Source organism: Monopterus albus, unplaced genomic scaffold (assembly GCF_001952655.1).
Source record: "Monopterus albus unplaced genomic scaffold, M_albus_1.0 scaffold40.1, whole genome shotgun sequence".
Taxonomy (NCBI): domain Eukaryota; kingdom Metazoa; phylum Chordata; class Actinopteri; order Synbranchiformes; family Synbranchidae; genus Monopterus; species Monopterus albus.
Genome location: NW_018127920.1, coordinates 5290701 through 5318115, shown reverse-complemented (window position 1 = coordinate 5318115; position 27415 = coordinate 5290701). Strand labels below are relative to the sequence as shown.

The 27415-nt window shown below is 43.5% G+C and overlaps 2 protein-coding genes across 3 annotated transcripts in view; one reads left to right on the top strand and one right to left on the bottom strand.

The window, feature by feature from the left end:
* The window catches only part of enpep (glutamyl aminopeptidase), a 48325-nt gene extending 40037 nt beyond the window's left edge, over positions 1-8288 (bottom strand). Inside the window, exons 1-5 of one of the 2 annotated variants that reach the window (XM_020599395.1) lie at positions 8208-8288; positions 6263-6770; positions 4160-4301; positions 2543-2677; positions 2279-2399 (exon numbers count right to left, since the gene is read on the bottom strand). In XM_020599395.1, the coding sequence (XP_020455051.1) occupies positions 2279-2399; positions 2543-2677; positions 4160-4301; positions 6263-6684 (820 nt within the window). In that variant the 5' untranslated portion in view covers positions 6685-6770; positions 8208-8288. Of the gene's footprint in view, positions 1-2278; positions 2400-2542; positions 2678-4159; positions 4302-6262; positions 7062-8207 lie in introns of those variants that run through there. The other variant, XM_020599394.1, reaches the window with a different exon arrangement.
* An 11031-nt stretch (positions 8289-19319) lies between these two features.
* fam241a (family with sequence similarity 241 member A) lies at positions 19320-26926 on the top strand (the record flags this gene model as incomplete). Its single annotated transcript, XM_020599154.1, has 3 exons — positions 19320-19571; positions 24452-24744; positions 26896-26926. Coding segments are annotated over exons 1-3 (471 nt in total), but the record flags the coding sequence as incomplete, so codon positions are not given.
* Positions 26927-27415: the final 489 nt, after the last annotated feature.

Below are 27415 nucleotides of genomic sequence, written 5' to 3'. Positions count from 1 at the left end.
CATTTTGTCTTGTTCATAACAAGCTTAACAAGCTGGCTATTGTTAACACAAACTGGCGGTGGATGACAGACTTTGGGTAAAGCTGAAATTACTGTATTGATTCTCTGCACATTTATGGTGAGGCACTTTGGAGAGTCATTAATTACAGCTGTGCTTCTCCTACTAAGACCAGTAAAATTTTAAATAACTGAAGGAACTGCTTATCACCTTTATTTAATTAATATATTATTAATTCTTATGAGACAGCAAGATAGTAATTGACTGCCTGAATACCAGCAACATGTTTCAACCCCAGAGAATTCCTAATTTTATTATATAATATTTAAAGCTGGTCTAAGGCAACCACCTGAGTTTCACAGATTACCATGAAGTTTACTGATCACATATAAGGCATGTTTCTTTCCTCCAATGTGTGTGTTGAGAATGTAGCCTACTTCTGGAAAAGAGCTCATGGGTACAAGACTGTGCAGAATTTTTCATTTTAACATTTCCTATTATTTCCATAACACTCACTCTGGGAGATCTCTTCCTGTATATTATTAATTGTGGTTTAATTTAAATTTATGTGATTTTTTTTCTTACCTCTCAAATTCTTAAGTATAATAGCAAGCAACATAAAATCTTTCCAGAATCCTTAGTTGTCCCAAATGCATCATGTTCTTAACCCACTTACAGTGGCCCTTATTTTGACTAAACTCGTAAGATGTTTCCTCTGCTGCATGACCGGTTCAAGTTCTCAAATCTAATTTAGAACTATTCAGAGTATCCACCAGAACTTTTCTGGTGAAAAGGTGGTATTGGGGGCATTTTCCAATACGTGTACTTCTCTGTGTTTGTGTTCTTGTGGACTTGTAAAATGTCATTGGTTACAGCCCAGGTACTGTTCCAATTCAAAGTCTGGATCTAGCAGAGTACACATCAAAAAACCAGAAGCATTCTTGCTCTGCCAATTTTATCAAGGACGCTTTGGGAGCTGACCTGTGTGGACTTGAGGCAGCAAAGTATCCCAGAATGAACTACTTGCCAGTTATCACAGTTTTAGCCAGGCTCAAACCATTATATCCTAGGACTAGTATGACTCTGTAAAGCCTTGACATTTTTACAGGTGAGAAAATAACCACTTAGATTGAGAATATGTGGTCGGTTTATGTTTAAGTAATACCCATTTGGAAATTTGCTCTGGTGTTTTCAGAGAAGTCAATACCTGTTACTGGACCAGCTAGCTATAATCAACAGGCAGCTACATCTCATTCAGAGCACAGTATGTCAGCAAGGACACTATGTGTTCCAATTGCACATTGAGAGTACTGCGTCCTCCTTTTCATTAGAGTTTAAAGTACAGCATTACCAAGTTCAAACTCCCAAGCAGAGGAGTCTAAACTTGGTGTCCTAGGTGGTGTTCTTGGTGTTCTTCTCTGTACTTGTATTCTTGTAGACTTGTGAAACCTACTAAAGAAAGGTTCTTTAATGTTTAGCAGATTCAGACTGCTTTCCGTGTATGAATTATTGGACTTCCCTCTGACATCTCGTTTTGGATCCCTCGGCTGTGTAAGTCTGCTGGCTCTGACCCTGGACTGTATTTTCGACCTGAGTGTGTATTTCGTTTTTTCCGTATGGTTTTGTTGTCCATGTTATTATTAAAGAGACAGTTTTTTGCTTTCCCCCATCGGAAAGCTGCCAGATTGTTCTCTCACCCATGTCAGACTTTCCAGTGTTTTTTCTTATGCCTGTATTTCCTGTTTTGACCCCGGACTGTTTTTTGACCATTGTGTTCTGCCTTGCCCTCTTGATTCGGACTGCTTTCTGTGTATGGATTATCGGAGTTCCCTCTCTGACATCTCAGACATGCTTAACATGGTATATAGTATTGGTTTTGAAAGTATGAGGTGCACTAGAGAATGTCAGGGAGGTGTAGAACGAGTAAAACTAAACCAGAAAAAAAGCTGTAAACATCAGACTTCAGCTCGGCTCTGGGTGGGGCAAAATGGATCAACTTGTAGTACCTACAGTGAGAGGGAAGACGCAGTCTAGGGTGAGCAGAAAACAGAGGAAGTATGATGGTTATTTTGATTTTCATTGACTGGTCCTGATGATGCTCCACTGCTACAGTGTGTTATTTGCAAAGCGGTGCTATCTAATGGCGTATAGCGGTATATCCTGTGCAATGAAAACCCCTGGTATATAGCAATACACTAGTATGTAAATCAGGATTTGTTCAGTGTGCCTGTCAGTGCCATGTTTAATGTATAGTGGCATGAAAGAGTTTGTCTAAACATACCTAGTTTTGAGATGGAGTACGGCATGTTGAAATATTCCTCAAAGTAGTCAAAGATGACCTTGGTTGTGTTGGCTGCATACTCTGCAGTTGCCAACTGACTTGGCTGGGCATAGATTCTCAGCTGCAAGGGCAGACAAAGCACATGTGAGTCTGTGTGTACTGCAATGTGCCTGACCTAAGTCTATCAATATAAATTAATTTCATATTCTCTAAGAGTGTTTTTACAAAGTGCTGGCACTGATAGTGACAAAATGAGAAACTCACAGGAATTCCTTGGGCGGAGGTTTTTTCCACATGGTGAAACTGGTGCACAGCAAAACATACCAAATAGGTGCTCATTGGAATGGACTTCTGGAAGGAGGTCTTCACTTTATTGCCAAGCATTTGTTGAGGGGTGCCCTGCAAAAACAGTGCAAAAGGCTAGGAGATTAATTTGGATGTCTCAACCTATAGAGCTGGTGACAAATAATGCATCCCCTGGTCTACAGACAGAAGCACGGGACCGAATCCTCTGATTTTACTACTGTATGCACTTTGACTTGACAAATGTACAGAGACTTGAGAAAAACTGGAGCATTTGGGGTCAAATAAACACAGACTGAAAAAGTACTCCAGCAGTTGAAGTATGCAAATAACACAAAAGCAACATTTCCTTTGGGTTCAGTAGTTTCAGGGTGGTGGTGACAGAACCATACACTGCAAAACACCATGTTTAGGTAAATGGCATTTGTACTTTTGGATTAAAAATCTATATTACTGGTCTGCAAAAATCCTAATCACAGTTATTTTGGTCAATATTGAAATCACACTTGTTTAACAGGATTATTCCTTGATTTAGAAAACATCACACCATTACTGGACTTTAAAAACATCTTGACAGTGGGTTTTGGGGTATTTCATATAGCTAATAGTTACTGACAGTTCAGAGGAAATTACCTACCACTTCAAGTTAACAGTATTGCCTGTCATAACCTAAAAAAATCACTCAGTCTGCTGGGCACACAGCGAGCCACAGCCATCTCTCTCTCTGGTTTAACAGTAAGGCATTTTGTCTTGTTCATGACAAGCTTAACAAGCTGGCTTTTGTTAACACAAACTGGCGGTGGATGACAAACTCCAGGCAAAGCTGAAATTATTGTTTCTCTGCACATTTATGGTGAGGTACTTTGGAGAGTTATTAATTACAGCTATGCTTCTCCTGCTAAGACCAGTTAAATTTTAAATAACTGAAGGAACTGCTTATCACTTATTTAATTAATATATTATTAATTTTAGATAATAGTCTATCAAAATGTACATTATTACAAGCTGCCTGTGGTGGTAAATAGGTTTCAGCTACATCTGGTGTGAATTTTGGAGTTGTTAGGGGTGTCTTTGTTATTGTTTTACTTTTTTCTTTTTTAAATTTGATAGAATTGAACAAGCAGTATGTAGTCATATTAAGCAGGACAATTTTTGATGCCTTCTTTGGTTATGTATTATTTGAAAATGAAACACAGCATGTATATACACTCACCGGCCACTTTATTAGGAACACTTGTACATTTGTATGCAATTCAAAGCAAAACTTTGACCTTAACATTTGTGTTCATGAAGCTCAAGTGTTGAAATTTTTGGTGAAATTGTCATAAATGTATAAATTCAATTGTATGTTTATTATTGAGGTCATAGTTAAAGGTGGTGTTTTACTGGACTATGTTATATTCAGAGGTGTTGCTAATATTCTGACCCTCTCATGTATGTAGCTCGGGGGGACACATATAGAGAGACACCTCTGAATATAATGTAAGGTGGAAGTGTTGCACTGAATTGCATCCAACTGTAAAGGTATACCGAATACAGTGGCCGGTGAGTATTTACCATTGCTGACTTAAGTCCTACCTCAGGTGGCATGTTGGACAGAGCTTTATAGGCAGCATCATGAGTGATGGAGATGTTATAGGTGGCCTTCTTGTTGGGTTCATCAAAGCAGGGAAACGACCGGCGGGCGTCGGTTGGCTCGTGATCAGTTGCAGCAATCTTTCTGGTGAAAGGAACAAATTATAGAAAGTGTGTGAGACCAGATGCAAGTTTGTTATTAGTGATTATGCCTCTGGTATTTTGCATCAGTTAGCTCCCCTGGCAAAGTCTGGCCATTGAAGCCTGTTATCTGTTTATCAAAATAAAAGAATCTTTTTGTCATCAGGTATGAAACAATGCACACTGAGCAGTCTCAACAAGGGCAGTGTTTAGTGTTAAAGTCAAAGGAGCTTCACCAGCCTACTCAGCCCAAAATCTGCCTTTTGACTAACTGTAACACTTATTCCTTTAAGATTAGAAGGGTGGCTTGAATTTATGTCATTTAAGATTAAATTATGGAAAACATTAAAGAACCTTCTGTGAGCTCTGAGGCAGTGACTCAGCCAGCGAAACCCTGACTGTTTGGACCATACTGAGCATAAGGACTGAAGCTGATTATATCTCTGGAATGAAGTCAAAACTTTGGGTTGATGTTCAGATTTTTTTTTCTGTAAGATCCAGCTGCACACTATGAAGCAAAATACAAACATTTTCAGCCTACTGCTGATGAATGTTTGTTACTCCAAAGCTAGAGTATGAATGGCCAGCTATAGTATACAGTAACTCAGCAATTTTTGTTGTTTGATTTAAATTGAATTTTATACTGTGACAATCCCCACTCAAGCTCCACTTACTACTTTTTCTGCCTAGCTTTCCACTTTATAGCACAGATTTTCTCTTGGAGTTGAATCATTTAACAGCTCAGCAGTCGTTATGATTTCACACACAGCACTTCCACATCATCTCCATGACAACTGAACAAATTCCATTCACTGATGGTGACTATATGTTACACTTAACCCTCCAGAAAAAATCTTCGCAGCGGACTTTGTGCTGGGAGTGATTTGTCAGAATGAATTTTTAAGCTTAGGTATCAGTGAAAATCTAGTCTGTCACATTTTGGTCAGTGTTATGGAAATGTGTGGTTTTGTCTATAAACTGAACTTCATGGCCATTAAAATGATTCATTAATATGCTGATTGGGAGGCTGCAGTTATGTAGTACATTCACACAGCAACCAATTTTCCATATTTGGTCCTGAGTATAGCTAGAAAAATGGATGCCTTGCATTTATCACTCTTATATACACATATAACCATGTATTTCCTACTTCAGCCTCCAAGTGCATAGCAGGGACCCCAGGGGAACCCTTGGGGAAGCACATTTTGTTGTTTTATTAAATTGAATTTTATAAATAGTACCATACATGAAAGACTGCGCTGAGGTATGGGAAAGTATTTATTAAACAAAGACTAACTAATTATGGTGGAATATTAAAAAACTGTAAAACAAACGTAGATAACGATGGAAATTTAAACAAAGATGTTTGATGTAGTGACTGAAGCTAATATGTGGAGGATGTAAGGCAGTTCCAAGGTGGAGCTTCAGCCTGTGCTCTTTTGGTCTGCTATTTGGAAAATAACCTTTCTTGTTTCTTTTCTTTAATGTTTTTATGAAATCTTTATATATGTAATGTAAGTTCTTTTGTTTTTGTATTCTTATATGATCTTAAGAAAGTTATTGGAACATACTGTATGTTGTGCAACACAATCCCCCTGACTTCTGTTCCAGGGCTGAAGCTGTCTTTTATTTTGGGCTCAGACAGAATGTAGTATGTAAAAAAGTATTTTTAGAAACATATTTCATGAAGCATTACAGACCTTCAGTGGATATAGCTTCAGCACAGCAGTCACACAATATGACATTTTTCTGTAGCTTGAAATATAGTTAAGGAAAAATATTCAATTTTTAAACATTATATTAAACATTCGATTTTCCTACAGCATTTTCAAGTCTATTATTTTTACATTATTAGACTATAATTATAATATATGAGGACATTTTAAATGTTTATACATTTTTCAACAAATATAACGCCTCCATTTTAACAATTGTAACTCCTCCATAACCTGTATAAGAACTTACCTAATGACCCCATTCTCAGTGTAAACAACGCTGTAGAATCCCACCAGAGAGCCATTGAGCCAGCCCTGGAAGTCCAGGCTGAGCACATATACCTCTCCTAGGTTGGTGGCAGGCAGTTCCTCTGTAGCTTCCACCACCACATACTGCTGAGGTTTGTATTCAAAACAACTTTTTATCGGCATCTCCCTACTGCCTCCGTCATGGTTTAGCTTCGTCAGCCTGGGCAGGGCACTGACAAATGTATCCCTGATGTGGAGCCACAGATGACGTGTGGGCCTACTGATTTCCACATGGATGCTCACGGTGCCGGTGTAGGTGTCCTCAACTAAGTCAGGCTCCAGATGCAGGTCATAGTGGACCGGATTCACGTAGCTGGGCAGACGGAAACCTGTCCATTCCCCGCTAGAATCAGTGGAAGGCATGCAGGGCCCTCTGCCAGGTGGAAGGGACTCAGTAGGTTCTGTGGTCGTGGTGGTGCCTGACCTGGAGAGGCCCACCCCAAGGCCCACTGCCAAAGAGCACACCACCATCATCACACAGATGACAAGTACATGCGTACGCCGGATGCAGTAACGCGTCTGTGGTTTCTCCATGTCCATGCTGTCAACCACGTCGACTTCCAAGCCTGAAAACTTCACTTAAACTAAAACCAGACTTTCTCTGTGCAAACTGCTGTTAATCTGACTTGACCTCAGAGCTGTAGTCGCCGGCTCATACAGTATTTGGATAGCAGTGTGAACTGATCCAAAGCATGCCTCTGTGGTGTAGAGGGGTGGAGAGAAGAAAGAGGAGGAGAAGTGAGAAGAGGAAATCTGTCAGGCACCAAAGAGAATCTCACACACTGAGCGAGAGATTTATGTATGTGCCCTCAGTGCTGTTAACACACCTCCTCCTGTTAAACATCAACAATCTGCCTGCAAATCAACTGTTAAAATTTAACTTAAAGTGTTGTGGTGCAAAATGTTGCATGCTATTCTGTGTGTATGTAAGAAGAGCAAGAACACATTGCCTACTTTAGCTTTAAAAATAAGTGAATCATTGTGTGTATGTGTGTGTGTGCTGCTATCAGAATGATTTAAATTTTAGTGTGAGCTGGATGCAGTAGAATCTAGCCTGTATGCAGTGGATACACAAAGAGGAATGATGTATAGTCTGAACATGAGCCTGCTATTGCTCTCTCACCAAAATAAGAGGGATAACAACATGTACTGTTGTACTGTGTTGCACCACAGTCTTAGGATTCACTATGTAGAAACATTAATTTTTCTTCTTGCTGAAGATGATAATGGATGTTTAGTCACTTGTTCAGTTTTTTATCAAACAAGTTGCTACCAGAAAATGTAATTCAACACGTCTTGGCAAAGATGACCATGGTGCTGATACTCTGGAAAGAAGAAAACTGTGTAAAAAAAGTCACCAATACAGCAGTTGCATAACTCTTGTGTATATAAAACATGAGAAGTCAGCTACAACTACCAAGATGATTTTAATAAGAAACATTCCACCACAGATTCTGTTAGGAGCATTGCTAATGAGCTAAAGCCAAATAACACCCTACATTGTTGAGAAAACTGGAAACAATCTGCAGCTTAAAGGATTTCCCTTTTATTGTCATGATCCTGCCCCGTCTGCTTCCGGGATCCTACTTTTATTTTGGTACCACTTCCTGTCACCAGCTCATCCACAACCCTGGTAACTTCATCTCATCATGCACATTGGTTTCACCTGCCACTAATCACCCACACCTGTTCAACACAGCATATAGCAGCTCCTCATAGTGTGGGGAGCTGCCAGATTGTTCTATGCCCTGTCTAGACTCTCCAGTGTTTTTCCCTGACTGCTTTCCTGGTACCAGCCCCTTGCCTGCTCTAATGACCTGTGATCCAGCCTGCTCCCTCTTGTCTGACTTCCAACCTGAGATCGACATCCTGCCTGTTCAACTAACCTGTGATTCTGCCTTGCCTTCTCTGCTGCCCTGCTGGAGACTTCGACCCTGGACCGTATTAAGTACCACTCTTCTGCCTGATCCCCCAGGTCTGTGTGTGTTTCTGCTGAGATCACAAAAGGACATTAAAATCTGTTCTACTGCCTCAGTGGACTGGCTCTTTAATTGGGTTCACTCCTCTTTATTCACGAGAGCGCCACTCGCCTCCCTGACAGTACAATCTGGCCAAAATGAACCCAGCCAGCAGTGAGCTCCGTGAATGGCAGGAGTGCATTGAATGGGCTCTGGCCACTCATGAGGCTGCGCTGGGGACGGTACAAACCACAGTACATGGTCTGGCTCACGAGGACGTACCGTGAGGCGCTGCTGCCGGGGCTCCAGTCACCATGCCAAGTGTCCACGAACCCAGGATCCCACCCCCGGAGCAGTACGGCGGACAGAGTGGGGACAGCTGTTCTTTTTTGACGCAGTGAGAGATACAGTTTGAGTCCCAGCCCTCGGGTTTCCCCACGGAGCGGTCAAAGGTCACTTACACACTATCGTTACTGACGGGCCGAGCTCGCCAGTGGGGTACAGCCGAGTGGGCCAACTGATCGGACTGCTGCGCTATGTTTCAGAGGTTCGGGGCAGAACTAACGAGGATCTTCGATCCACCCAGCCATGCTACAGCCACTTCTCCCTCTCTACACACCTTGGTACAAGGGAACCGATCAGCAGTGGATTACATAATCTACTTCTGCACCGCGGCTGCCTGTACAGAATGGAACGAACCTGCTTTGATCGACGCCTTCTATGGAGGGTTATGAGACGGACTGAAAGACGCACTCACAGCATATGACCGGCCCAGACACCTTTGGCCGCTAATGGATCTGGTGACCAGAATAGACGGCCGATACAGAGAAAGACAATCAGAACGAAGACAACAGCAGACGCGCCCCCCAGGAATACGTCCGGACAGCTACACAAAACCCTAAACCCATGCAACTGGGCCGCGCCCGATTAAAACCAGAAGACAGAACGCAGATTCAGGCTGAACTTAAGCCTATACTGTGGGGGGCCTAGCCATCGGGCGTTTTTTTGTCCAGTAAAAGGGCAGAGGCTCAGCAGGACTGGGAGGACGTTGCTGAGCCACGAAACGGTGAATACACAGGCCTCCCGTCCCATAATCACAGCTCAGCTCTCCTATGACACCAAGACCATCCCCGTCTCTGTTTTCATCGACTCCAGTTCTGACACCAGCTTCATCGATCCAGCGTTTCTCCGTCAGCACCAAATCCCCAGCAACCCCGTGAGTAACCCACTCCTGGTTCATTCTTTTAACAACAAGATCCTGCAACGTGTTACCAGCCACACACCACCACTAACCCTTTCTATCGATAATCACAGGGAAACCTCTGACTTTCTTGTAATGCAGTCCTCACATCACCTTGTAGTCTTGGGCTTTCCTTGGCTGGTGAGGCACGGTGCCAAGATCTTGTGGGCCAAAGGGAAAATAACTGAATGGTCGCCACAATGCGCCACCCAGTGTCTGCAAGCAGCTACCAGCCGGGGGCAGAGACAGAGCCAGACTTGTACCCCGACATATCCAAGGTCCCACCTGAGTACCTGGACCTCAAGCAGGTGTTCAACAAGGCTCGAGATACAGAGCTACCACCCCATCGACCATATGATTGTTCTATTGAACTACAGCCTGGAACCACACCCCCTAGGGGCCGGATATTTTCACTCCCCCCTCCTGAACGCAAGGCCATGACGTCCTACATCACAGAAGTCCTGAAGGCTGGACTGATTCGACCGTCTTCATCACCTGCAGGGGCAGGGTTTTTCTTTCTTGGCAAAAAAGATGGAGGACTACGTCCGTGTATTGATTATCGTGGTCTCAACAGGTTCACCGTCAAGAACCGTTACCCGCAACCACTATATCCACCGCCTTTGAACTGCTACATGGGGCACAGATCTTCACCAAATTGGACTTCAGAAATGTCTATCATCTGGTGTGTATGAGGGAGGGGGATGAGTGGAAAACAGCATTCAACACCCCATCAGGCCATTTTGAGTATCTGGTCATGCCCTTCGGACTCACTAATGCCCCTGCTGTGTTCCAGAACCTGGTCAATAATGTTTTAGGGGATATGCTGAACAAATTCGTCTTTGTATACCTAGACGATATTTTCATATTTTCCCCGTCTGAGACCGAGCACAGGACTCATGTTCGAGCCGTGTTGCAACGCCGCCTCCAGAACAACTTGTTTGTAAAAGCAGAGAAGAGCTGCTTCCACGCCAGAACTGTCTCCTTCCTGGGCTTTGTCATTTCCCCAGAGCACATTGAAATGGATCCTGCCAAGGTTTAGGCCATGTCCTCTTGGCCAACAGCAGACACAACGTTTCCTGGGGTTTGCCAATTTCTACCGCAAGTTCATCAAGGATTTCAGTACCATCGCCGCCCCCCTACATCGACTCACGTCCAGCACCAGCCATTTCGCCTGGACTGATCAAGCCACAGCAGCCTTTCACGCACTTCAGCGCCAGTTCACGGCAGCCCCCATTCTCTCCTTGCCCAACCCACCAAACAATTCATTGTGGAAGTGGATGCCTCTGAGACCGGGGTGGGGGCGGTGCTGTCCCAACGCCTAAGTTCTGACCTGAAACTGCATCCTTGTGCTTTCTATTCCAGGTGTCTCACTCCGGCCGAAAGCCGTTACAGCATCAGAGAGAGGGAGCTACTGGCAGTGAAACTGGCCCTGGAGGAGTGGAGACACTGGCTGGAGGGGGCTCAACTGCCGTCCTTGGTCTGGACCAACCACAAGAACCTGGAGTACCTGCGGACGGCAAAGAGGCTCAACCCCCGGCAGGCAAGGTGGGCACTCTTCCTTTTTTTTAAATCGCTTTGACTTCTCCCTTATCGCCCAGGGCATAAGAATGGCAAGGCAGACGCACTGTCCAGACAACACAACAGGGAAGAGGAAAAAGACCCGGAACCTGCCTACATCCTGCCACAAGCTGCTTACCTTGGAGCCGTACAACTCGGCATTGAGCAGGAGGTACTGACCGCCCAGGCAAATGACCCCAGCCCGTCCACATGCCCACCAGGTCGGTTGTTCGTACCTGCATCCATCAGAGCTCGAGTGCTCCAATGGTGTCACACATCCCGGTTCTCTTGCCACCCGGGCGTGGCCCGGACCTGCTATGTCGTCCAGCGACGTTTCTGGTGGCAAACGCTACAGGACGACGTCAGAGAATTCGTGAACGCCTGCCAGGACTGTGCCAAGAACAAGACCTCATCCAGCAAACTTTCTGGACTACTGCACCCGCTTCCTATCCCCTCACGACCTTGGTCCCATCTCGCCCTAGATTTCGTCACCAGCCTGCCACTCTCTAAAGGTAAAACCACCATACTTGCATTCGTTGATCATTTCTCGAAAATGGTTCACGTCATTCCTCTGCCCAAATTACCTTCTGCTAAAGAGACTGCACAGCTCCTGCTCCAGCATGTTTTCTGCCTACATGGCCTGCCCAGGGATGTGGTGTCAGACCGGGGACCCCAGTTTATAGCATGCTTCTGGGCTGAATTTTGTCGCCTCCTGGGCATAACCGTGAGCCTGTCATTGGGTTTCCACCCCCAGACCAACGGCCAGGCAGAGAGACTCAACCAGCAATTGTAGACGGGCTTATGGCTCCTGTGTAGCCGGGACCAATCCCTGTGGGTGGACAACCTGGTGTGGGTGGAGTACGCCCACAATTCGCTCCCCTCATCCACCACGAGGATGACCCCGTTCGAGTGTACTCACGGTTATTGTTCCCCAGCCTAGACCCAGAGATCCGGGTACCTGCTGCCTCGGCGCTGGTGCGTCGCTGTCATCGAGCTTGGAGGAGAGCCCGCATGGTTTTACTCCGGACGGTCCAGAACTATGCCAAGTGGGCCAATATACACCGTTCCAGGGCCCCTACATACAGACCGGGACAAAAGGTGTGGCTCTCCACCCAAGACCTTCCCCTGAAAACGGAGTGTCGAAAGCTGGCGCCGCGCTTCATGGGGCCGTTTCCTGTAACCAAGCAACTCAGCCCTGGGGCAGTAAGACTTCAATTACCTCGTACACTTCGTGCTCACCCGTCCTTCCATGTGTCCAGGGTCAAGCCTGTCCGGTCTAGCCCGTTGGCTCCCCCACCTGTACCACCTCCTCCACCCCGGCTCTTTGACCGTGGTCCGGTCTACACGGTGCGCCGCCTCCTGCAGTCCAGGCGTCATGGCCGGGGTGTCCAATACCTGGTGGACTGGGAAGGTTATGGCCCTGAGGAGCAGTCCTGGGTCCCCTCACGCCACATCATAGACCCTTCTCTCATCCGGGACTTCCATCGGGCCCACCCGGACCAGCCTGGGGCCATCCGTGGGGCCTGGGGTACTGTCATGATCCTGCCCCGTCTGCTTCTGGGATCCTGCTTTTATTTTGGTACCACTTCCTGTCACCAGCTCATCCACAACCCCGGTAACTTCATCTCATCATGCACATTGGTTTCACCTGCCACTAATCACCCACACCTGTTCACCACAGCATATAGCAGGTCCTCATACTGTGAGGAGCTGCCAGATTGTTCTATGCCCTGTCTAGACTCTCCAGTGTTTTCCTCTGACTGCTTTCCTGGTACCTGCCTGCTCTAACGACCTGTGACCCAGCCTGCTCCCTCTTGTCTGACTGCCAACCTGAGATCAACACCCTGCCTGTTCAACTAACCTGTGATTCTGCCTTGCCTTCTCTGCTGCCCTGCTGGAGACTTCGACCCTGGACCGTATTAAGTACCACTCTTCTGCCTGATCCCCCAAGACTGTGTGTGTTTCTGCTGAGATCACAAAAGGACATTAAAATCTGTTCTACTGCCTCAGCGGACTGGCTCTTTAATTGGGTTCACCCCTCTATATTCACGGGAGTGCCACTCACCTCCCTGACATTTATATTTTGAATCAAGTGACATGGTGGAGCAATGGTTAACACTGTTTCCTCAAAGCAAAATTGTTCTGTATTCGAGCTAGTGCCTTTTTATGTGGAGTTTGTATGTTCTTTGTGCCTGTGTGGGTTCTCTCTGGGTACTCCAGCTTCCTCCCACAGTCCAAAAGTCATGCAGCATAGGTTGACTGTAGACTCTAAATTGCCCGTAGGAGTGAGTGTTGTCTGTCTCTCTAAACAATGGTGTATGTACCATTTAAAAGCAAATTCTAACACTCATCACATGGAGTAATTTAGAATCCCCCATTTATGTAAACAATGGTTTTGTTAACAGGCACGCAGTTTTAACAAAAGACTTTCCAGCACATCCTCCAGAGCAGTGAGATTAAATCCATCAGTCCCTCTGTGTCTTCATAAATTCCTTGCATCGTAAGGGACCACAAACATTCCCAAAGTAGTGCATTAATTCCAACAGGTAGTATAGGTCCAACAAAGCCAGCTATCTTCTAACTCGTGTTCCTTGCAGCACACAAATGGCGAGATTATATCCACAAAACACAGTGATTCTATATATGTATGTTGTGGTTCTATCTGTACACATACAGTATTATAACAGTTTTATGGTGCAATACATTATTGTATCAAATAGTGATTTTAATGCTTAATACTCTGTACAATATCTGATGCCATGGTGCCATCGTGTGCTCTCTCATGTTACACTACAACACATGGTGTTTCATGCTTAACCGTTTCACATATTTTGACCTCAAAAAGAACTTCTTCGTATATCAGATTCAGTAGGTACTTTTTCAGATTATTATTTCATTAGACTTTAGTAAACCCAGATAGGAATATCAATCTACACAATAGCATGTAAAGTACATACATACCTCTTCCGGCCTCCTTAAAAACATAGAAGGCATCTTTCACTAGGGCATTTGTATGGCTGTTTTAATTAGTTTTATGTTACTGAATACAGATGGATTCATCTGCTATAATGAGGGAACCCTTGTCTCACTTAGATGAAGCTACATTCCATATAACTCACAGAGAAACAGTGTCTACAAAAACACTGTACAGATGTGACCACTAGGGCCACTGATGAGTAAGGTGAATGAGTGATGAGGGTGAGCACAGAGGGAAGAAGAGACATAGTAGTACATAAGCATTCGAGTGGAGCAGGAGAGACAGTATTTCTACTCAAGTAATCAGAGTATTTCTGATTTTTGTTACGGTTTGGTCCTGTACTCCCTGGGTTTCCTGTTTTTTCCCTCTGCCTGTCATTATCCCGGCCAGCATAATTAATCACTATCACATTCACCTGCCACTTATTACCGCCCGGTCCAGCTCCCCATAAATATGCGCCATTTCCCGCAATTTCCCCCCATTTCCCTGCTGGTCCGTAATCCATAGTGTTCTTGAGCTCGCTGCAGCACCTCCCTCCACCCCATTTATCTCCCCCCTTCAGTTGCCTGGTCGGTATTGTCTGGACTAATCTGTTGAGCCTGCTGTCTAACCACCTATATCTCTGTAAATAAATAGCTTCTTTATCCCAGACTTTGTGTGGTGCATTGTGAGTCCTCGCTCTTGTGGATTTCAAACCATAACAGTATGGACCAGCCACAGTGAACTCAGCCCACACAAATGCTGGAGACATAAATCACTAGCCAAAAATGAACCTAGTCAACTCCTCCTGAGAGATGGAAGTACTGATTAACTTAGTCAGAGGATTCTCACATAGCATTGAATTGACCAAGAACTCAGAACAGAAGCTGAACATCCTGAGAAGGATAGAATGGAGCTGCCCATTGTCAGCAAGGCTGTATATGGGCCTCAAAGAGCACCGAGATACAGAGAAGGCAGAGGAGAAAGAAGAAGTTCCAGGGGAGGGTGGAGAAGACAAAGGAATTATTATTAAAATGCTGTGGCAGAATGCTTAGAAAAGTTAAGTAAAGATAATCATAAAATGATTTATGTGTGTGTTTGTTGAAATAATCATTAGTACATGTGTAAGAATAAAATGTGAAATGATTGTATTAAAAGTGGGGAAAAGTGATTTACATCTCACAAGGTGAAAAATGTAAGAATCACAGAAAAGAGGAAATGGACACACATGAGCACGCCACTCAGAGAAGAGACACACAGCATACTGAGGAAGTAACAAAAATGATGGTTTCAAGCACAAAAGTAAAGATTTGACTGATAATTGTTTGATCAATGTCTAATCACTGATAATCCATGTTTAGTCAAAGTAAAGTATTCAAAATATAAAGATTTATGTTTTGATTTTAAGGCATTGATAGTTTTGTGTGAAATCAGTGTGTAATTCTGATTGTTTAAAAAGCAATGATGGAATTTTGATATTTCAGTCAGATGTGAGTTTTTTGTATTTTTGTTATGTATTCAAATGGTTTAGTTTTCTAGAAAAGAGGAAGTAAAATTCAAGGCTGGATCACAGTGGGGCAGAGGCCGGTTACGGGCAGTAGGCTTGGACTGAGTAAAAAATATACAATACTTCAGTTCAATATGATTTTGCACGCCAAATAAGGTATTAACTGCAAACTGTGGCATCTGGTTGGATGAGAGGATGGAGGCTACTGACCAGGATCCTTTAAAAACTGAGGCAAAAAGAGGAACGGAGAGTCTTTTCACGGCTGCGGCCGGAGGCTCGGTCCGGTTGACCATCCGACTTCCAGGAGACTGAGGACTGCGGGAGGCAGCCCGGGAAGAGGAGCCCCCCTGGGGGTGCTCCCCTGCAGGCTCGGCCTGTGAGGAGGGATGGATGTCGTCGTGGGAGAAAGAGCACCCTTTTCTGGATGCTTGGACACAGCCGTTTGGCCTGTCAGAGGAGGAGGATGCATGCCGACGAGGGACGATGAAACTGTGGCAGAGCCTCATAGTTCAGTGGGGAAACTAAATTCCTGCTTCAAAGATGACTGATGAAGAAATGAAGAATTTTAACAAAAAGCCAAAACCCACCTGGCCTGGTGGGGAAAGGATGGCTTGAAAAGAAGACAGTTTTAGACACTTTCATGTCTTTATGAAGATTTGGACCAAAAGGAGACTGTTTATAGACATTTTCATGTCTTTTATGTTTTCCTGAGTCACAGAAGATTTGACCAAGAAAAACATTGTTTATCTGAATTTGTCCTATTCCTTTCTTTGAGGGTTTTGGGGATTGAGCTTTGATATTTCTGTTTATAAATTCTTTTCCCCTTGTGAAAGCTTGGCACTGCTTTAGTGACCTCTGCCCCTTCATTACTTCTTTCCTGGGCCTTTTCTAAACTCTCTCCAGGACCCGTTTTTACAGTTCCACTGACACCGGCACTATGGCTTTTTGTCAGCCTGGCTACAATACTAAACAAACACCTGGATTTTTTTTTTTCAGTGATGAATAATATGTGGTTTTCCTTTCCAGGCTAGGAAAACTCTTCTGACTTACTGGAATGCCACCTCCTTTCCAGTTTTCATAATGCCTGCTTGAGGGAGCGGAGCTGTGAGCTGTACCACATGACCTCCTCTGTTTCCCTGCCTTCTTTTTCAGAGGGGCAACCCTCCCAAATTCAAATTCTATTTTATTTGAGTAGCGCCAAATCACAACAAATGTAATCTCAGGACACTTTACAAAATGAGGTCTAGACCTTCTTATTAGCAAATCCCCCTTGAGCAAGCACTTGGTGACAGTGGGAAGCAAAAACTCCCTTTAACTGAAGAAACCTCCAATAGACCCCGGCTCTTGGTGGGCAGTGTTCTGCCTTGACTGGTTGGGGTAAGTGGATAGAGGAGAGAGAAAAGAAAAGAAAAACAACAAGACACAACAAACAATCAAACACTCAGCAAGCTGATGCAGCCGATGACTGCTCATCAGAAACATAGAGCTCCAGATCCAGGGCAACCTGCAGAAAGGTACAGGGAGAGAGAGAGGACACACTATGGGAGAGAGGAGACACACAGTTAGTGATGGGTAGTGGTGGCATATACTGTAGATGCATGGAGAGAGAGGAAAGAAACTCTGAGCATCATGGGGGCCCCCTTGAAGTCTAGGCCTGTAGCAGCATAACTAAGGGCCTTCCCTTAGTTATGCTGCTATAGGTGGCTCAGGGTCACCTGATCAAGCCCTAACTATAAGCTTTATCAAAAATGAAAGTCTCAAGTCTAATTTTAAAGGTCGAGAGGGCAACTGCCTCCTGAACTGAGACTGGGAGCTGGTTCCACAGGAGAGGAGCTTGATAGTGTAACCAGTGGGTTGGCTATGCCTATACCACCAGGTGAGCAATTTGCCGGGTTGATTATGGATATAAATACCACCCCTGGAGAAGCTGTTGGGATAAGCAATTGCTGTGCTGGTCGCCGCTGTGATTGTTTTTGAAGTGAATCGCCCTCCGTTGATCTGCGTCCTGCTTTCCCTTTGAGATTGTTTATGGGATTACCGCATGCTCTGCACAGGTGATAATTGATGTAAGCATGATCCTGCAGAAGTTGCCGTCCATCGCACATGTTGTGCTAGGGTGACATGCAGCCAAGAAGTGATAGCCACTGCTGCTTTGCCTGCTTTGCTTACCCTTGTTTCGAGTGCTTTTATGTTAAGAAGCTTAATTAGCATTATATTTCCTATTGTATTGTACCCAAGTTTTATGGTGTATGAGCCGCATGTAAATGGTTTGAGGTGCAGGGAGGCAAGACCCTCTTATTTGGATTGATTGTTGTTGTTGTTTATTTATGGGTCTTTTCTAACTTGTAGACCTCTGACCACTTTTTATTCCTGTTCTGTACTGTATTTATTGAGTGGAGAGTAACTTCTGCTTAAGCATAGTATTTTAGCTTCTGGGGTTAGGCCTTTTTAAACATTGTTTCACTGTTAACGTATTTAGTGACACAAATAAATCCTTATTTTTGTGGACAAAACCAACATCTCTGTGTGTTTGTGGACTTATCTGGGTGTGGTAACCCAGTGCTTGTGGGTATGGAAGAATTTGACCTCTTGAAACAGGAGAGACAATATTGTTTGAGAGCTACTAAGGTTCCTCACAGCAGTACTGGAGGCCAGAGCTGTGTCATCTAGAGTAATTATATGGTTAGACAGCAGATTTCTAAGGTTTCTAAGTATAATAACTTCAGTTTTGTCAGAGTTTAGAAGTAAAAAATTACAGGTCATCCAGGCCTTTAACCAACTGATCTGATTCATCTGGGTTCATAGATAAATATAACTATCATCTACATAGCATTGAAAACAAGATTATCAAATTGTGTGGGAGTAAAGTTAAGGTGGCCTCCATTGTGTTGGCACATGGCACTGAAGTAAATAGTGATGGAATTATTTCCTTAAATTTGGTAACATAATTGTCAGACAGACATCTACTGTACTGGAATTGTTTCCCACATTGTGTATAATCCATTAATGTAAATTCAAAAGTTATTAGGAAATGGCCAGACAGAAGAGGATTTTGGGGAAAAACTATTAAGTGTTCAGTTTCGATGGCAAATATCAGAACAAGATCAAGTATGTAATTAAAACAGTGAGTGGGTTTACTTGCAGTTTTACAAAAGCCAATTGAGTCTAATAATGAACTGAATGCACTGTTGAGGCTGTCACTGTCAGCATCTACATGAATATTAAACCCACTATGATTATTTTATCTGTACTAACCTCTAAATCAGACAAAGTCTGAGAATTCAGTTAAAAACTCAGTGTTCCAGTTTGGTTGTGAGAGACTCAGAGTGAGGCATTTTGTCTCTAGAACACAAGCGGTAGTTCAGAAAACAATACGACTTGGAAAACATACATACAATACTGTAATCCAATTGGAAGAGAAACGGTTATCAGATATATGGGGAATGATCAGGAAAATGAATGGTATATGAACAGTTATGATATTCCAGAGTTACATATACAGTAGGTGGCGGTTATGCACTTGAAAGTTGGTTTTTCACCCGCCTTTTAAACAAATAAGATAATATGTTAAAAGAAGAAGAAGTAGAAGAAGTAGAAGCAGAAGTAGTAGAAGAAGAAGAAGCAGAAGTAGTAGTAGAAGAAGAAGAAGCAGAAGTAGTAGTAGAAGAAGAAGAAGAAGAAGAAGAAGAAGAAGAAGAAGAGTAGTAGGTAGAAGAAGAAGAAGAAGAAGAAGTAGTAGTAGAAGAAGAAGAAGCAGAAGTAGTAGTAGTAGAAGAAGAAGAAGCAGAAGTAGTAGTAGAAGAAGCAGAGGCAGAGGCAGCAAGTAAATAACTTCACTCGCATGTTTTTATTACTGAAAGTTGTTGTCAGCGGTCTAGCTGTAAAATGTCCGCTGTAAATGATCAGTATACTTCTCATCGACCTGAATTTGAAGAGCTGCCATCAGACGATCACAGATGGCTTAACGTTAGGGTTACTCCTCAACCTGTCCACAGTGCCAGGCAGACCGTGCTAAACCACCAGCGACACCGGGTAAGTAAAAGTAATGTGACATTAACAAGGTAGCAGCCGGCGTTTATTAGCTTTAGTCACGGGACGCTCATGGACCAAGGGTTAGCAGCGGTTCCACTGTGTCGGGGCTTTTCAGTTTCATTTAACGTTATGGCGACCTCGGCTTTAACGGTTATATACACTGGGTTTCCCAGTCTATTTTGTAACGTACTGCACCGTGACAAGCCCAGGGATACCAGCGCGTGAGCCAAACTTCAAACCAGGCACGCGATAAGACAGCAATATGTCTTATGAATATGAATAATTAACAGAAGCAAATCTTCAGTTGGGACATGACCCCGAGAGATGAGTAGCCGTGTGGTTTATATCAATAGAACCAGTAGTTCGGAGCTACGTAACGAACAGTATGATACAGTAACTTGTACACACCGACGGGGAGCATCTGGAGCAGTAGCTTGGTGTGTATTTAGCATATGTTTGTTTTGTGTCAAGTAGCACAGCAACTTCAAATTGGACGCTTTTTAGTGCTAGCTCGGTGACTCGGCCATCTTCACAAGAGACAACACCTCGTGAGACGACTAATATGTCTTAATGTTAAGTTTGGTAATAATTAGTCAGTTTTAACAAAGTACTAAGGTGCTTTTTTCCCCAAATGATCGAACTGTTTATCCACAAAGGAATAACTAGTCAACACACCTACAGGAGCAGGGCTTAACCCATTTGGAGGCCAATAGAAATGTTTGCATTGTAATCACAATGGGTATTCACACAGACACAATACTGCATGGAAGTATTGGTAAATGTCTTCCTATTGTTTTACAACTAAACTATAAAAGACAACTGACTTGCAATAGCTTTACACTGTACCTAAAGACAGAAACTTATTACACCTTCAGACTAACAAGTAAAACCAAATTTCTAAACACTCAGTCATTGTTTGATATGTTTATGAAGTTTAAATCACTGACTATTGTTCTGGCTAATTAATGATGGTAATGCCTTTCTGGGGTGAAGGGCCTAAGTTTTAGTTTATGACTTGACCTTTCTTCATTGTTTGTCATTTCCAAATCTGGTTGAAGCCCATGTGTGGTACTTGTGGCAATTTCTTTAAGGAATGAACAGAGTCATAGCAGCTGTAGTGTGTACCATTGCAGACATGATGGGGTTTCTCATTTCTGTCTGCATCATACTTGTCAATGCCATTCATATTTCACGGAGGTTAAATAAGTTAATTAGAACAATTGTGGGTTAGATAAGGCTCATTATAATGGATGGTTCTTGATAACTGGCCCACCAAAATCTGAACTGTAGTGATGTCACTTTTGGTCATTGTACATAGTGAGGAACAGGTACACTTCTTTGTAACAGGGCATTCTGGGAACTGTGTAGAGAGAGAATGCCCTGATGCTGAAGTCACCGTAATTACTGTTGTTTAACTAAGGCTGGGTGATGAATCAGATTTCATTTTCAATTACGATTCTAATGATAATGAAAACTAAATAAAGTGCCCATGGCATTTCCAGCCATTTAATGTTTAAAGAGCCCATGGCACTTTTCCTTGTTTTCTGTCTACAATGTTACAACGGTGAATTATCATCTTAGATGTGACCTAAAGCTCAAAAAATAAGGTGTATGTATGTGCTAGTATTTCTATGCAGAAGTAACTTGGTTTATACACGTCTTGCAAACTCTTTTTTTTTTTTTTTTTTTCCCTAACAACATAAAGTATGGGCATAAAATCCAGGCAGTTGCACATTCATGTGAGCTTGCCTGACATCCACCACATTGGTAAAATGTTATAGTGCCTTGTTATTATGTATACTTTCAGTAAAGCTTTTTTTTTTTAAAAAGACATCCACCCATGCCATGGTGAAAGTGGAATTTTTCGACTACACGTGGTTTTGTGGATATATTTTCCATCCTGCTGCTGCACTGTGACCAGAGCATGTGGAGAAATATATAGGGCCTGAGGTTACTGCATGTCTGGGAATGTTCCTGTACAGGGACTCGCTGTTTTACCTGACTAGGTCTAATGTGGCGTGAATGAATCCTACAATCAGCTGGCCAGTGAAGCACCCTGAACAACACTGGATTACCCCAGAGTACAGTACCTTTTTGTTTTAACAACCTAAGGCCAGTGTCTATGCTACATGTGATGTGTTGCGGGTTAGCAAGAAAATTGTAACAATCTATGATGTTGAAGCTGAGAAATTTGACCAGTTTTGTGTGTTTACATTAGACAGCATTCAAAAATCCTGTTCTGAACTACCATATAGTGTTAATAGTTGTTGGACTGCACTTGTTTTGGTGTTTATATTTTGCTGTTGATTTTTTTTAATTAGTGATGTCTGTGTTGCTGCAGCCACAGTGTCTATAGAGCTTGGCAACGGACATCACTGTGCAGTGCATTGTGGGGAGGAACCACCATATTGTGATGCCACAGGCAACCACAACATCAACAACAACAACTAGGATACTGCTATGCTGCTTTCATTAAATTTGTTTAAAGTAGTTTACATATGCTCAAACGTAGTTTAAAAGAAAATGGTTTGTACAGACACAAGCTTCTACCAGGTGAAAGGAAATACTACATGTAAAAGGTGTTTATTTGTCATATGCACAGTTAGGAAACATGTTTCCCGGTACAATGAAATTCTTACTTTGCCGTCCACATGAATGCCACAAAATACAAATGAAATATAAAGTAGATAAATAAGTAACACAAAATCGAGAAAGTTTTTCAGTCTGGAGGTCCTGCATTTCACACTTCTGAACCTCCAGCTTTCCTATGCACCCTGCGGTGGTAAATGCTCTGCAGAGAGGGAGGTGGAGTCCTGGTGATCTTCTCCACAGTCTTTACCACTCTCTGCAGGCGCTTGCAGTCCATAGCAGTAGTGCTGCCATACCAGACAGTGATGCAGCTGGTCAAGATGCTCTCAATGATGCAGCTGTAGAAGTTGCAAAGGATCCTAGGAGCCATGCCAAACCTCCTCAGGAAGTACAGCTGTTGTTGGGCCTTCTTGACCAGCTGTGTGGTGTTAAGTGTCCAGGTGAGGTCCTCACCGATGTGGATGCCCTGGTATTTCAAGCTGCTCACCCTCTCCACTTTGAGCCCCCGGATGAACAGTGGCCGATGACGTCTCCTCTCCTCCCTCATGTCCAGAGACATGCACCCATGTAGGTGCTCTGTTATTCAAAGTGAAGGCTACTGTTTGGATTTGTGGCACGAAGACTGTCACCGTTGAGCCAGCATACTGGGTTTTGTTGAGCAAGATTACTGTTGAAGTTGGATACAGGATCAGCTACATAGAAGCAAGTGCTTGACCAGCGCATTATTGTACCCACCACCATGTCAGGCATAAGGCATCATGCCAATAAAAGCAAAACTTCACTCGTTAAACTTGAAGAGCTATCACCACTACTTGAAATGCTGCTGAAGCATAGCAAGGCTGTTGGTTTGTCAGGAATGGAAGACTATTAAACACTATACACAGAAACAGTGCAGCTCCCACCAGTACCTGAGTCTCTTGCAGCATCTTTGCGTGATGAAAGCATAGATTCACATGGCCTGTCAGCCATCCTGCTGCACTGTGAGAAATATAGTCATGTTGCCAAGGTGACTGATGCACAGGTGGCAGCTACTGAGAAGTCTTCTGCTTGGTATGCAGGTTGGACTGGAAGAATTACTGCCTCAGACATGCATGCAATATTTGCCACCAGTTTGGAAAGGCCAGCCCTGACAGTGGTGAAACAGGTGTGCAACACACAGCAGACAGTGTCTACCAAACATACCAGGTGGAGTGTGGAGCACGAGACGGATGCTCGAAAAGCCTACCTTCAGTGTGGTTTCATCGTTAATACCAGCTGACCTGAATTCAGTTTCTCCTGATGGACTTACAATGTGTGATTGTTGTGGAGGCTGCCTTGAAATAAAGTGTCCTTTCAAGTATAGCTCATGCAGCATCTAGTAGGCCTTAGAAATAAAGCTTACAGTGGGGAAAAGAATTATTCGATCCCCTGCTGATTTTGTCGGTTTGCCCACATACAAAGAAATGAAGGGTCTATAATTTTTATCATAGGTTTATTCTAAGGGATAGAGACAGAATATCAATAAAAAAATCCTGAAAAGGCACATGATACAAATGTTATAAATTGAGTTGCCTTTCAGTGAGTAAAATAAGTATTTGATCTCCTACCAACCAACAATAATTCTGGCTCCCACAGACTGGGTATGTATTCATGTGGTGCACAGATTAGTCCTGTCAATTTAAGAAGGGTGGGCAGCACGGTGGCGCAGTGGTTAGCGCCATTGCCTCACAGCGAGAAGGTTCTGGGTTCGGGCCCCACCTGGGACCTTTCTGTGTGGAGTTTCCATGTTCTCCCCATGCCTGCGTGGGTTCTCTCCGGGTACTCCGGCTTCCTCCCACAGTCCAAAGACATGCAGCTTAGGTCGATTGCCCATAGGAGTGCGTGTGTGTGGTTGTTCGTCTATGTGTTAGCCCTGCGATGGATTGGCGACCTGTCCAGGGTGTACCCTGCCTTCGCCCGATTGCTGGCCGGGATTGGCTGCAATGACAGTGCAATGACAGTATTGTAAAGACTTTTCTATAGTGAGAGCAGTTTTGTGCATAACCTGTTTATTTTGCAGTCACACCCAGTTCAACCTTTGAAAAAAGTCAGTTGCACCTTAAATAAATTTGATTGCAAAATGCAACTGATCACTTTGCAGTCTGGAGCTCTGCCATTTCCCTCATCAGTGTTGGTAAATATGCAGATAAACTGAAAAGTTGCAGTGCAGTAATGTTTTGCATATTCCATGGTAATTTCCGGTAAATATCCCCCTGGATCCTCACTGTTACTGTGTTCATATGTTTGAGCTGTTTTGACTTTTATCTTCACAGACCAATGGCAGCCAAACCCAGCTTCGAGCTCCAAGTGATCCTAGCACCACACAGCTCTATGAGGATGGCTCAGCCACAACAGAACCTCAGCTGGATGACTGTGACCGCATGGGGACTTTGTTTGGAATGCTCAACAAGTGTCTGCGAGGAATGGGCTTCAGCCAGATGTACCTTGGGGACAAGATAGTGGAGCCAGTGGTTGTCGTCTTCTTCTGGCTGCTGCTCTGGTTCCTGGGTATTCAAGCTCTGGGACTGGTGGGAACTTTGTGCATTGTCATCATCTACATCCAAAAGTAATGAGAGCCGATGATTAATGAAGCCTGGTGTTTTCTTTGCTTAATACTCTCTGTAGAAATGTGGGACTAATTTCATTCTAAAGCATGTTTGAATCAAAATATACAGTGGATTTGTGCTTTCGAGGGGCATGTGTGGAGAGTGCTATATTGCTCTGTAGTTACAGTGGCTGATGGATGCTTAGTATTAGGGGTGTGACAAGATGCCACAATATTAAAAAATGCAAGGCAAAAGCTCTCTCGTGATATCAGTACATAACAGAACCACGCCAGGATGATGGAGTGTGACGATATGTGACAGTACGTTTACATTAGTCTGGAAAAAATGCAAGTCCCTGCTGTGTTGGTCCTGGGGTGAGGTGTTGAAAGGGGAGTCTTGTAGGCGTGCATGGCCATGTTGTGACGAGTCGACACGTGTCTGGCATTCACATTTCCAGCCTGTGAGTTTCCGTTGTGTTTTGGTTAGCCATGCTGCTAATGAGGTCTACTCTACCTTAGCACCAGTTCTGTCACCGGTGTGTCAGCACTGATTAAAAAAGACTAACATCTGCTTCTAATGGAAACACATGGCATGTTGTTTATGGTGCAGTAATTGTGGCCCAGATTTGACAGTGAACAGCAGTGAATGCTCATGTTAACAAGGTAAACAAGAGTCTCATTTCAAAATGCCCTGTACTGTTTTGCATTCTGTGACTTTGAGTCAAATAATAGAGTGGTTTTCCAGTCATACATTTCATTATTGAAGATTTCTTCTAAATATATCGATAAAATCTCTTCTCGTTCTCATGAAACCAATATTGTGCATCATCTCGTGAGCTAAGTGTACCGTCACACCCCTACTTAGCATTTAGTTCCTGGAAAATGGTCTGAGGTTTGTTGAGTCAGGATTGTCTGGTCAGCAGCTTCTCCTGCCTCAGCAAAGAGAGTGGAGCTGTTCTGCTGCCTCTGCTGGTATCTTGACATTATGGTATAGATCAGCTAATTTAAAGGAACAGAAGACCCTCTCGAAATGGTTGGTTTTTGTTTGAATCGAAGGCTACAGAAGGAAGAACAAGACTCCCAGCACTCAGGAAACAGAACTGCACACATCTGTGTGTGGAGATATCTTTCCTAACATCCAGTTGGTTGATGGTGTGTAAAAGCATCAACCGAGTAACACGATACCAACAGTCATTTTTAAAAAAAGTGTTTAAATGTAAGGTAGTGTGTGCCATGTTCTTGGGAAGCTTTTTTGCCACAAAATGTTTACCTGTATGGTGGCGCCGTGGTTAGCGCTGTCGCTGCAGCAACAAGGAGGTTCTGGGTTTGAGCCCCAGCTGACCCGGTGCCTTTCTGTGTGGAGTTTGTATGTTTCTCCCTCTGCCTGCGTGGGTTCACTCCAGCTTCCTCCCACAGTCCAAAGACACGCAGCTTAGGTTGACTGGTAACTCTGGATTGCCCATAGGAGTGAGTGTGTGTGGTTGTTTGTCTACATGTCAGCCCTGTGATAGTCTGGTGACCTCTTTGGGGTGGACTCTGCCTCTCACCCAGTGTCAGCTGGGATTGGCTCCAGCCCCCCGTGACCCTCTTCGGGATAAATAGTATAGATAATGGGTGGATATTTATTTTGTAATATACTAGGGGTGATATGAGGTATTCTGATACAAATGTGAAAATGTAATTATTGTTAATTGTCCTGAAATTGCACATTGGTGCACCTCAAATAGATAAAAGTGGAACTCGTCTACTTAAAAATACAGTATGTAATTAATAATTCCTAAAATTCATGGAAAGATAAGAAAATGATAATGGGATAAAACTCCCATTTTGTGTTGGAAATTAAATGTGTTCAACAGTTTTAAACAGTATCTACGAGTCATGGCCAAAAATATTGGCACCCTTGCATTTCTGTCGGATAAGGCACCACTTCTCCCAGAAAGTAGTTGCAGTCACAAATTCTTTGTTATTCTTTCTTTGGTTTGCACTGGAACAACACAAAAAAGCATTTGTTGCATTACATTTCTGTGTCAGCAGTGGTACCCCCCTGGGTCTCCTACCATAGTATCCCTTGTTATTCAGATGGTGACAGATAGTGCGAGCTGACACTGTTGCACCATCAGACAACCCTTCATTACAATCTGTCATCTATTTTTCTCTTTTGTCCACATCCAGGGAGATTAGCTACAGCGCCATGGGCTGTAAACTTGACAATGTTGTACACAGTGGACACAGGAACAGCCAGATCTCTGGAGATGGACTTGGAGCCTTGACATTGTTCAGGCTTTTCCACTATTGTGATTCTCAGACCCTCAGACAATTCTTTGCTCTTCCTTTTCTCCATGCTCAGTGTGGTCCACATGACACAAAGGTTGAGTCACCTTAATTCCATTTCAACTGACTGTAAGTGTGATTTCTATGTTGCCAGCACCTGTTGCTTGCTACAGGTGTTTCATTACAAATTAAAGGAGCATCACAGGCTTGAAGTTCAACTATTTTTTTGATGATTTTGAAAATGTGCCTAATTCTGTCCAGTCCATTTTTAGAGTTCTGTGTGAAATGTGTCAGATTTGGCTTTTTTCTCTGCTTTATCTGGCTATAAACAACCCCTGGAGCATCCCCTTCCCATGCTAGTGGTCTCAGTGGTGGCCCTGCGTCCCAAAATCCTTGGTGCCACAGCAAAAAAAAAAAAAAA